Source organism: Nymphaea colorata, chromosome 1, assembly GCF_008831285.2.
Source record: "Nymphaea colorata isolate Beijing-Zhang1983 chromosome 1, ASM883128v2, whole genome shotgun sequence".
Taxonomy (NCBI): domain Eukaryota; kingdom Viridiplantae; phylum Streptophyta; class Magnoliopsida; order Nymphaeales; family Nymphaeaceae; genus Nymphaea; species Nymphaea colorata.
The window spans coordinates 37,190,874-37,203,209 of NC_045138.2; the positions used below are offsets into that span (position 1 = coordinate 37,190,874).

At 38.5% G+C, this 12,336-nt stretch overlaps 1 protein-coding gene across 1 annotated transcript; it reads left to right on the forward strand.

The window, feature by feature from the left end:
- The first annotated feature begins 4,990 nt into the window (after positions 1 to 4,990).
- On the forward strand, positions 4,991 to 6,161 carry LOC116263532 (glutaredoxin-C9-like). The gene has a single exon (XM_031643275.2). The coding sequence runs from the start codon at positions 5,210 to 5,212 to the stop codon at positions 5,813 to 5,815; it is 606 nt and encodes a 201-aa protein (XP_031499135.1). The 5' UTR covers positions 4,991 to 5,209; the 3' UTR covers positions 5,816 to 6,161.
- Positions 6,162 to 12,336: the final 6,175 nt, after the last annotated feature.

Genomic DNA, 12,336 nt, shown 5'->3' on the forward strand with positions numbered 1-12,336 from the left:
ACATACTGGAAAATGTTAAAAGTAAAAAAAGAAAAAAAACAAGCGAGAAAATCCAACAAACTGCCTGGACAAGTCAAATAATTTGGCGTCTGTGAAAATGTATGAGGACAAAGGTCGGCAAAATTTCACCGGCTCGTACAAACGCGGTGTCTTTTAAAATTAAATTGAAGAAAACATGGCCGGCTCCGGAAAGGACGACCTGATTATTTTTCTTTTGAAAAGATTTCACGCGCCAGAAGGGTGAAAAAGCTTTGTTGAAAAGTAAATTCCAGCTTTTTCTAAGATCGGTGGAAGAACAGCATGTGAGTTCAAATGCCAACAACTTCTGAATTCAAAATTTCAAGAACAAATTCTTCTTTAACATATTCAAGACAATAACGGCGTACAAAATTAGTTTGAATTCAAAATTTCAAGAACAAACAGGTTGTGTTTGGATGACACCCAGAAAAAAAAAAACGATGTTATATATAAACCCGAGTCTGTGCTAAATTTATTTTTAAATTAGTTTTTGAAACATGATTGGGTGTCTGGTTGAGAAGATAAAACCAACATTTTCTGTGAATTTTTAGTAAACATGGTTTTGAAAATCTCATGGATTTTTACTAAACTCTGTTTCTATTGTCACCCAAACATTTTTTTTTTTTAGTTAGAAATTTATATGGTGGGCTGCACACAGATGATCGTATATTATGTGCCATTTATTTGAATAAACCAATCTGAAAGTTAATATGCTTGGACCAGTACAATCTAAACTAGCATGGATATAATACATTTATAAGCCGAAGAAAATCTATATTTGGTTTATAACATCCAAGACTGTCTTTTAAATTTTCGTAAGTCTATAGATGGAGTTGTGGTCTCAAGATTCCATAGAAAAAAGACTTTTCATGTCATTTTTTTTTGTTTCACATGGGTCTCAGATCCATGATGATCTTAGGATCTCAAATTCATGGATTTAAAATTGGATCCTCTTAATCCAACCTTTATGGTTTTTAACGTGTAACATGGATTTAAGATCCACACTACAGAGATCCTTAGTTTGAATCTTGGGAAATACATCTTTTATTGCACCCTCAAATCTAAATGCAACCTTACAATAATCAATAATCTGCTTTCATATAAAATCTCCAATATCATACAGTTCAAAAGTATAGCATATCATTCAACTAAAGTGTCACGTTATCACTATTTTCAGTTCGATTTAGTTGCAACAGGATTCAAAACCGTGACCCTTTTGATGTGAACGGCTTTGCCGCAAACATTTCTTGTGTCGTTTCATCAGTTTTCTTGCCAGAAATATTCTAAGCATATCATAAAAGGGTCGTTGGAAGATGGGCATTGAATTTGGATATGCTTTCATACATCCGTTGACAACATTGATAAAGATTCTTGTTCTTACCAGCTATAGTTTGTCATTCTTTCGTTTTCTTTTCTTCCAAAAGAATTCCATCCCATCAGTAAGATGTACTTTTTTTAAAAAAAAAAAATTTAAGCAAGAGACTTAGTCGGACTCCCGGCAGCCGGCGAACACTTCCGGCGAGCCATTCCGGCGACAAGCGTGTGCACGAGCAGACGCGTCCTTTAACCTAACACCCATTTCCCACACACGTAAATCCAAGGCAAGCATGCACGCACGCGTCACGCACATTCACATGGCCGAGTCAATGCTGTTGGTTCACCGCCCCACCAAGAAGAAGACCGTGCCCCAAAGTAATTACTTTATTGTTATTTATATATATATATATATATGTGTGTGAGCGCGGCGCCTTATGTACGTCATGACGTTAGGCGGACGTGCTGTTGCCTTTGAAAAACTTTTTAGAATTTAGCAATAAGAATAACAACGACGGAAGTAATCCGTCTTTCCACCTGCTTAGGAGAAGAGCGGGTTCATTTTTTTTGAAAAAAAAAAGAAGTTTTTTCTTTTAAGGATTTTCACTCTCATCTTTTTTTTTTTTTAGCGGTCATTTTTTTTTCTACCATGAATGGTAATTTCATTATTTTGTTTTTGGAGCCTAACGAAAACTCAAAAGTCCCGTGTACGAGGCTTAATTCCTTAAAATCTAAGCTGTTCAAAGAAAATAAAAGATAAAGGTGTATTTTTTTTGTTATTACCAAATTTTCAAGTGTGTCTTTGAAATTTGTCCTGTTTTTTTATTTCCAATCTAGGACTAGGACCCCGCCTCCAATCTCACTCACAATTATTTAAGAGAAAAGATGAGGTCAGGGCTGATGTAGATTTTGACCCTTCTCCTTAAAGGGAGCTGCTCACCCTTTGACTACCGGCACCACCACCATCCATATCTTCGCCTTTTGGATAAGGCTGCAATGCGGGCCGTCCGATCCGAGAAAGATCGGACGGTCTTAATTCCCACCCTTCGATCCAACATTTTAATTTGTTTTAAAATTTTTCAGCGGCATTGCCTTTATCACTTCAAAGTTGGTGCACTCGCATATAATTGTTGCATTATTTGTAAATAATTGAGATTTAAGATTTTTACGTTGAAAGAGATCAAGAGTCGGAAGTAACTTGGAGTTTCTAAGTGGGGGAGCTAATGTAGATTTTAGAACTCCCTTCTATAGGATCCCTATCAATTCTTTATAGGCTTCACACATTTTTTGGTTTAGATCTCTGCCGGCAAGCCCGCATGCCATGAGTCCTTGCCGAAATTGAGGTGATTTGAGATCTTAGATTCATGAACAAGGATCCTACTGCTCCTCTTGTTTGGAAGATGCATGAATTAGGAGAAAGAATCTTCGTCTCCTTGAGTCTGTAATTTATGGATCTAAAGTAGGGCCTTCCTCTCTCTTTTCTTTCTTTCTTTCTTTCTCTCTTTTCTTTCTTTCTTTCTTTCTTTCTTTCTTTCATGTGAGCAGGAGGATTACAACTTGTCACATAGAAAAGAGAACAAAAAATTACCACCAGCTTGATCAGTTATGCTACGTTCCTTGAGACATTTTTTCTTTCTTTCTACTCTTCTTGATTAGATAGATGAAAGAGATTTTAGATCTACTTAAAAAAAATCTCTGGGTTTGATAAAATTGTATATTTGATGTGCACCTGTCATTCTACTTAGATCTAAAAAATTAATCAAGTTAAAGAGCCTCAGCAAGAGGCGGAGGCGGATGCAGCCAACCTACATAGACCTATGAAAAATTTGATTATTTTTATACTAATACTTCAAAGTAATTTTTCTTATTTATATATTCATGCCCTTTTAAAATTTTATGTTCTATATTTTATAATTAATGTCCCTTATGTAGAATTTTCTGTCTCCACCCCTTGCTTCACCGAATGGCAAGTAATCAACAAGCTGCGACTAATAAATCTGAGTGGGTTCTACCAAGTTTGTGTTTCAGTAAAAACTTGATGTTAAAATCATTCAGTAGAAATTTGATGTTAAAATTACGTCTCGAAGTTCAATACAGACTGGACGCGTGGTTCTTATATTTCTATACCAAACACTAGAGCAGGCTGATCTCCATTACAGTTCATTCAAGACATCTTATGTCGGCCGGCTATTTGCTGCTGAGAGGATGATTTCTTCAACCTCTTATAATGATCTACAGACTGTTCACCAAACAGTCTTGCCGGTCGGAGGCGCCAGGGTCAGTAAGCACAGGACTACGGCCCCATCAATGCCATGGTACATTAATGTGGTACCTGATGGTCCTAAGCCCTTCCTGTTCGCAACTGTTGATGCCTGTCTTTCTTTGAAGATAGAATCCAATGCACGAGCTTACATTACTCCCTCCATTAATAACCTTGAAGTAAGGATGTAAATGGGTTTTGACTATGGTCATCAGTTAAACTCATTAAAATCATATCCTGACCCACCAACCATCGAAATCTGAAAAACTATTTGTAAATCATTTGCAACCTGGCCTAACCACCACCACAAACGGGGCTGCCAAGGCCCTAGATATTGGTGGGATGGTGGGGTAAACACAAGGGTGCATGTTCAATTCCGCCAGTCAAACTAGGTATGCATGGGGGCGTTTGGTAAAGTGTTTCTTGAATCTGTTTAAAAGATTGGGATAGATATACGAACACTGTGAATTTGTCTCAGAAGATTCATACAACACTCACATTGTGTTGAAACTGATAAGCGAGCTCATAATGCATGTTTAGCAAATGAAACAATATAAACTCTTTTATGAATCTGAAGTAGATTCATAAAACATTTTTTTTCAACCTTTGAATCATATTCATAAAATAGTTATAAAATAGTTACATAGATGGGTTGATTTGGATATCGAGACAAAAATGATATTTTATTTTAATGACGGATGACGTTTTATCAAAATTGAGTTTTTTTTCACAAGTCCAATTTTAAACATAACCCAAAACTCTCCTTAAAAACCATTTCCAAGGCACAAAATGAGGCATTAATCTCATGAACTTAAGCTTGGTAATTCAAGAGCCCCAAATAGATGGGATTCAATCGACAAACTCAACAAGCATAGCACTCAAAATATGGGAAAACTTCATAGATAAAGAGAACAAAAAAAGAAAAGACGGGTTGAAGTGCACTATTGTATTTGTAAGAAATTTCAAAAAGATTTATAAACAAATAAAGTTGTCAAGTATCTATACTTTTTGGTGGTGGTGAAACTGAAATTGCAAAAAAAAAAAAAGTGTGGGTTGGATGGAATCCATGGAAAAAAAGAAAAAGGAAAAAGGTTGAGTCCAAGATAGATATACAGCCCACTGCATGGCAGCTCACGGAAAGCAGATAGATGTCAGCAAAAGGACAGAGGAGAGGGCGATATTCAATTTGGGATGATGGAGTTGTTTGCGTCATCCTCGCGAAGCCAGGGCAATGGCTGTGAACCAACCTTTTACCTCCCTCCATGGGGCCCCATGCCTGCGTGCATGTGTGTGGGCGCCAGCACCCCCTCCCCACGTCACCTCCTGTCCCCTTCTTTATTAATCTTAACATGGGTAGACGTCCAGATGGAAGGATAGATCTTCAGTGGAGAGGACGACCCGTTCTAGGGAGAGAGAAACCTGTAAGCAGAGAGAGCCGTCTACGTCACTACGAGACAATACGTTGAGGAAGATGATGCAAAACATGCATCAGTAATACGTAACATGACGCGTGAGGAGGGGGAGATGCGTAACTACCCCATGACGTCTCCTGCAGAAGAAGGAAGAAGATCGAGCGGCTCCCCGATATTACCACGCTCCTCCCCACCCCCCATATAAATGCCTCCAACCCCCCCTCCCTTTGATTCTACGCCTCATCGATCCCCACCCTTTCTCTCCTGGATTTCTTCCTTTATTCACTCTCTGATCACCGTCGCCGGCGCTGCTGCTACCGCTACCACCACCACCACCACCACCACCACCACCACCACCACAATGCAAAACCAGATTGGCCTTAGGCCGGTTCCTCTGGCGACGGAGCCAGCCCTCTCCGCGAAGTTCCATCCGTTGCCGGACAATTCCATCGGCAAAGTGCGTTCGTTGCTTATAGAGAACCCGACATTGGGGAACTCCCCCGGGAAGGTCCGGAAACTGATATCGGAGAACACGGTGCTGGTGCTCGGCCGGAGGGCCTGCTGCATGTGCCATGTGGTGAAGAGGCTGCTGCTCAGCCTCGGCGTCAATCCGTCGGTGTACGACCTGCCTGAGGAGGAGGAACAGCAGGTCGAGGACGAGCTGAGGTCCGCGTTCGGAGATCTGAAGGGCGGGCTCCCCCTCGTGTTCATCGGCGGCCGGCTGCTGGGCGGCCTGGACAGTCTGATGGCTGCCCACATCTCCGGCGAGCTCGTCCCAATTCTCAAGCAAGCTGGTGCCCTTTGGCTCTAAAGGGCCGAAAGGCGACATACCCATCTCGACTGAAGCACTGCGGAGACGGAATCGATCTCCATTTTCATACATCCATCCTAAAAAGCAAAAAAGATTCTTTGTCCCCAAGTTTTGATGCAGTCCCAATTCCTAGACTCTGGTGTCTCGATCAAGGGAAATCACGAGCTCGATTCCCCATGTTTCTTTCTTCCAGATTTCCTTAACTTTCCTTTTTTTTTTTCTTCTTCTTCTTCTTCTGTTTCTGCATATTTATTTATTAATGTCGCAAGAATTCGTCCCCGCTTTTGATGTAATTAAGTTTCTGTAAATATTATCCTACAAAAAGAAACTCGGAGGGATTTTTTTTCCTCTTCTTTTTTGTTTTGGGAACTGTGGCGTTTGAGAGGTTGACTTGTGGATGAGTTGATTCCTTTTTTTAATAGAATGGCAACAAGAGGTGTGATGTGTGATGACAGGCTTGCATGGTGGTATGGATACAATAAGATAAGAATAACATGTAAGCATTGACGTGATCAAATCCAACAATATCAGTGGGGAAAACGATGGGTAGGGGGAAATGGGGTCACCAAGAGCTACGGATGAAGGAAATTCCAAGCAACATGACAACATCATGCGCGTCATCGGCGCATCTACGAGTGATGTTGGCCAATAAATATTAGTGCTACAACACAAATGTGTGGCGAAATTTAGGCATCTACCTAGAAGTTGTCCTTGACAATTTAGGAATGTGGGGCCAGGTAAATTCTCATAGACTGTACGTTAGATTTCAAGAAGGTGTTTCGGTAGCGGTAAAAAAAAAAAAAAAGGACGATATAAAATACTTAAGTTGAATGGTGCACTGCTACCATCATTGATATAGATGAAACTTAAACTCTAAAGCTAGAGGGAGCAGGAGGAGTCTTCCGACTCTCTTTTTTCAACACGATAGATTGTAATATGCTCGCTCACATGAAAATCTTTGTTGAACATAGTCTTTGAAGGACAAATTCTTTTAGTGACACAAAATTTCACCCTGTTTTATATTTCAACTTACTTTTAGTAAGGAGGGTTTATGTACATGGACTACCATTGTGTATTTTTGTGTGTCCTATCAAACACCACCTCTGGAAAGGGTAAAATTAAAAATGTAGGTCCTCCATCTTGACTCAAGAAGCCCGCTAGGGTTTCGCTTGCGCATCAAGAGAAGCTCATGAAAATTGAAATTAAGCAGCCGCACAACCGAACTGTGTCCCACTGTACCGACCCTTTTTGGTCGGTCGATTGTTTGACAAGTAAGAAGTAGGGAGGAGTTAGAGAAGGGAAGTAGCACATTGCAAGCAAGGTTTCACATGGAAAAACAATAGCGCACCCACAATTTTCCTTTTTGCCTTTTCAAGTTGACGGCACAAATAAATTGACGTGAAAAGATTGAGATATTATGTTGGCAAGGAGACAACCTGTGTGCACGGTAGGTTCAACCAATGCAGCGAGAATGACTTTTCTCTTTTTCTTTTTCCTCCTTTTTCTTTCTAAGGCCATAAAAATGTACTCGTGATGTGAAACTTAATCTCGCTCTCGACAATATAAAACTTGTGTGTGCCAGGCGACCTGGTTGCATCTTGGGCTCAAACACAATTACCCTTTCTTGTGTTAAGAGAGCGTAAATTGAGTGTTACGGCATTTTACTTATGACGAGTAATTACCTAATATTATACTTGTCGTGTCATATGAAACTGATCGAGGCAATTCTATCATTAAAAAAAAAGATTAACAATATTTTAGATTTTCTAGAGAAAGCACCTGGTAACCAGGGCTGACCATTCGGGGTTTACCTCTTAAAGGATGATATGCTTCAAAGTTATCGAGGATGATTTTACCTAGAAAAATTTTACCTCGAGTAGAAAAGCTGGATTCCTTTTGATTTCTTCCCCAGCTTCTTTTGGGGAACATGAAAAAAAAAAAAAAAAAACCATCCACAGAGAAGTCAAATTTCTCATGTGTTTGAGCTCCTCCCCTTTCAAACACACCCCTACGGGGTTCCTAGAAAAGGGAAACGAAGTCTATAGACTAATTGCATGAGGCTTAATTTGGACCCCATTAGATTGGAAAAAACAATTCCCTCCTCCTATGCAAAAGACAAAGAAGATTACGTTCAACGACGTAGTAGATGAACATGGAATCGGATCACTACTTCAATCTTGATGCATACTTCTAGTGGTGCATATTTTTCATCTTTTTCGAGTGGATGATAATGCCTCCCACAAGCATTATTGAGTCTAGTGATCATAAATATATCCAAGTTGTTGTTGCGTATGGTGAGCTTATAAATTGCATAATGACAACAATTTTGTTCGTTCTTAGGCGATCACGTGGAATACAAGTTGTCATTCTTGGGATGCAAATGAAGAGTCCCTTTCCACGACAGGTTTCAAAGTAAAGATCATGTCATTGTTTCATTAAACACTATTAACTAGCACGGTGAGAAATTACGAACAGTGGTGAAGGCCAATATATCGATATTGTACACTTACAAACAAACAAGTAGTTGTGTTGGACTTTCCGATTTGAGTCGAAACTTAATTTTTAGAGCATCTAATATCAGCTTCTTCGAGTCTTTAGACATGGTTTCCCTCTAGCTGGTTTCATCTGTAGGCCCAATTAAAGATAAAATTCAATAAGATCCAACTCAGTGATTAGACAAAGCTGGTGCATTCATTTCATTCCCACCTCCAAAGGAAAGATCTTCCAATTCTCTCCGATCAATGATCGAATATGCTGTCATTCTCCTATTGGTCGAGAAGTCGACTCCTCGGATGGGGAAAATATTTTAGTAGTGGATGACCCTTGAACTGAACCATGATATGTTGCTATACGGCGTAATTAGATCCAAATGATTGATGGGAGAAACACTAGACGCTGCTCGCTCCCACCATCAGGGAAGACTTATCCGTAAGAGAATCCAGTGTGCATAGGATGAACCGACCTCCGTTTCATTGATATCCTTCTTTTCCAAGAGGCAACTTTTTTCGTGGTCACATTTAATATTTTTGAGTGTTTATCACGTCTTTGTAAACACGATTTTACTTGAGAGTATCGTATAAATCGTGCAGTCGTGTTATCACAATCTTTTGTGTTTATCACATAATGGTAAATATGATTTTATTTGAATGTATCGTGAAACAAATCATACAGGTAATTTATGTTGTCTAACTACATATCATCTCTTTTAGTAAACATTTTTTCATTGTAAAACTAGTCCATACAGCATCTTTGTCGTAGTTAATTAAAACGAACCCTATATAGTTCATTATCATATGATTTTTTGTTCAGCTCCTAGTTGGATCGTGATCAGAAATAATCTTGGTGATGACCTACGTCTTCCACCTTTGCTTTTATCAAAAGAAGATGAAGTTTCTGTTACATATAACATTGGACAAATTAAAGTTGATGTTATTCTTTTCCGTCAGTTTGAAGCCTCGTTCAAGTCAAGTTTTCGTGACGCAATCTAAGTCATCATCGCTTTTCATTCATTAAACTAATTGAAACATGTAATATTCATTTAAACCGAACTAAAGTAATTATGAAACCGTTCAGTGGGGGGAGAGAGAGAGAGGGAGAGATCGGGCCCACCAGGAAACCAAACGTGCTGTGGCGGGGTCTGCAAGCTCGGGCCCCACCATTGAAGTCCTCTTTACCAAAGCTTGGGCCCACCGCAAACTTTGTGGACGTTTAAGTTTCGTCATCCACACGGCATCGATGTCTCTGACGTTCGGTGTGGTCAATTCCCCCTTTTGTCTATTTATCTTTTCTTTAAAAAAAATAACAAATCCACGGCTCCTTCACATTTATTACCATAGAGGAGTGCTCGCCTGTTTTGGTCATTATATACTGGAATATTTAAACCAAATAAATATGTAGATTATTTAATAATTTATAGTTGACATAAACAATATAATTCAATTATTTATAAGTTTTTAGTAAGCAAGATGTTAATAACCTATTATTTGAAAATATAACTCTATGTTTTCTCTTAAATTTTTCTAATTTTTAGGGTTTTGTACTATGTTGCTGCTGTTAGCGATGATACCGACATGAGAATCAAACTAGTGATCTACCAATTTATATATCTTTATAAATATCTCTTAAAGGTGATTCATAAGTTATTAGACTAAACCAGCTTTTGAAAAAAAAAAATGGCAGGAGAATATTTGTTTCCATTATATATTACATAGAAGCCTGCCAATGAAATTTGGTGAGTGGCTTTTTGTCATTGTCAACATACTTATTGATGAATTGTAATATACATTAGGATTTTAAGGCTCATACATTCCAAAATATCTAAACCAACCGCCGTGATGTTTGCCCTTTAAAAGGGTCTTATTTATTAAAGTTTTTAATTGAGGACTATTTTTGTGCTTACCGAGTAAAAGTTGTGAAAAAACTGCTTGTTTCTTTTAAGAAAAATTTTCATCGAATTTTTTTTCTTTTCTTAAAAGGAAACCCATGAATGCAGCTAGCATGAACCAATACAGTATAACTACATAAAAAAAAGTTGGCTACTATTTAAGATCAGTCAGCATGAATTGGAGAGATTGTCTCTGTAAATCAAACTTTTTTTATTTTTAGCGTGGTCGTTTATTGGGAATTTACTCGTAGATCACAGCTCTCGTATTGCAAAAAGGTTTTTGAAATTGAGAATGTTAAAACATTTAAATCATTTTAACACTCAGCGCACAAAACAAATTCAAAACCACACTCAAGCATAAGCGAAACACCAAATAATAGTTTCAAACTTTTAACAAGGTAAAAAATATAAATTTTCCAAATTTTTATATAGGATAAACCAATTTTTTAAAAATTTACATGTGAATTAAAAAAAAAAACCATTGAGGGGAAGCAAGGACCTTGCCCGCAACCCTTGGCTTTGCCCCTGCTCTCAAACTACCTTACAATCAAAACAGTTTCTGCCCCTTTTACTGTTAGGAATAGCCTAAACTTCTAATTATACACCAAAGGAAGAACATGGAGTACAAGTGTGCACCAAAAAAAAATTGATGCAAGGAATAAATGAGCCTTTAAGTTTCAGTGTTCTTCATGTTGGAGAGTATGTGGGCCACTTGTATCCCAAAGTATACTCTACTCTTTAATTCTTCAATAGTTGGCATTTGCTACTCACTATGAAGTGACATATCAACAATTTTACTGTATGGCATCAATTTTTCTTGTCAGAAATAGAAAGGAAAGGTGAGAGGTCAAGGAAGTGCAGTAATATATTTTTTTTGTTCATAGACATAAATGTTGTTGGTCTGCTCATCATGTCTGGTTCCATGCATTTTATACTCACTTTTTGAACAAAAATTACCTTTGACTTTTTCTTAACAATATAAATCGGCATTTAGGCTATTCATTTTCTTGCCAGTAATGTATCCTTAATAACAGGATTAACAAGAGCATATACACAGCCTTCAATCAAATTCAAATGACCGGCCTCAAGGGTAGGGGTGAACAACGAATCCAGCTCTACTCGTTAAAGCTCGGCTCGTGAACGAGTCGAGCTCGACGTCATGAGTAGACTCGTTCAAATAATCGAGTTGAGTTCGAACTCAACACGTAACTGCCGAGTCGAGCTCAAGCTTTAATCGAGTTTGTCGAGCATTAATCAAGTTGATATATTGAAACGAGTTTATGAGTTTGTCAAGCCTTCATCGAGTCGAGCTTGAGCTCAATACTTATATTCAAACGAGTTTGTCGAGCCTTAAACGAGTTGAGCTGAAGCTCAACACGTAACTACCGAGTCGAGCTTGAGCTGCTTCCATCAACTTGTTCTCGAGCTCGAGCAGGCCGAGTTCAAGCTGACTGAACTGGGGCGCAGCTGAGTTCATGTTCACCCCCACTCAAGGGGTATAGGTAACTTGGTTAGGCCTGAGGTTCAATGAGGTTTCGGTCATCAATTTGATTCCGTCGGCACTATGTTTCTAGGATAGGGGCGCAGTGTCGAGTTGAAGGAAGAGGCAGGGAAGAAAAGGAGGCGCGGGAGGGCTTCAACTGCTCACCTGAAATTCATATCAATTTCCTGCTAATGCTTATCCGTGAGAAGCTACAGTATACTGGATAGGGCCTGCCTTTTATATTTCTTCAAGATTAAACAATCATTATTCAATTTATGTGGTTGCTTTTAAGACACATGCATCCACGCATGAATAATGTTGTCTGACTTTCTAATACGTGATTCTTACAGGCGAACAGTAGAAAATATCATCGACGCACTTACATTAAACAAAAATTATATGCAAGACTTCTTTCTTGTGGGCGTAAGTTATCAAGCCCACGACATGAGAAGATACAACGGCTTCCTTTGAGCAAACGGTTGACTGTTTCGTCAACATTCGGCGTCTATAATTTTATTTACAAAACTCTGTCGTGTGTATATATATATATATATATATATATATATTGCCAAAACTTTTGATTCTACCTCATCTTGAGAACTAAATTAATTCGTGGAACAAATTTTCAACATATTATTTTATCTCGTCCTCCAT

Coding starts and splice junctions, on each gene's coding strand:
- LOC116263532 (XM_031643275.2), top strand. CDS start 5,210: ATGCCTCCAACCCCCCCTCCCTTTGATTCTACGCCTCATCGATCCCCA.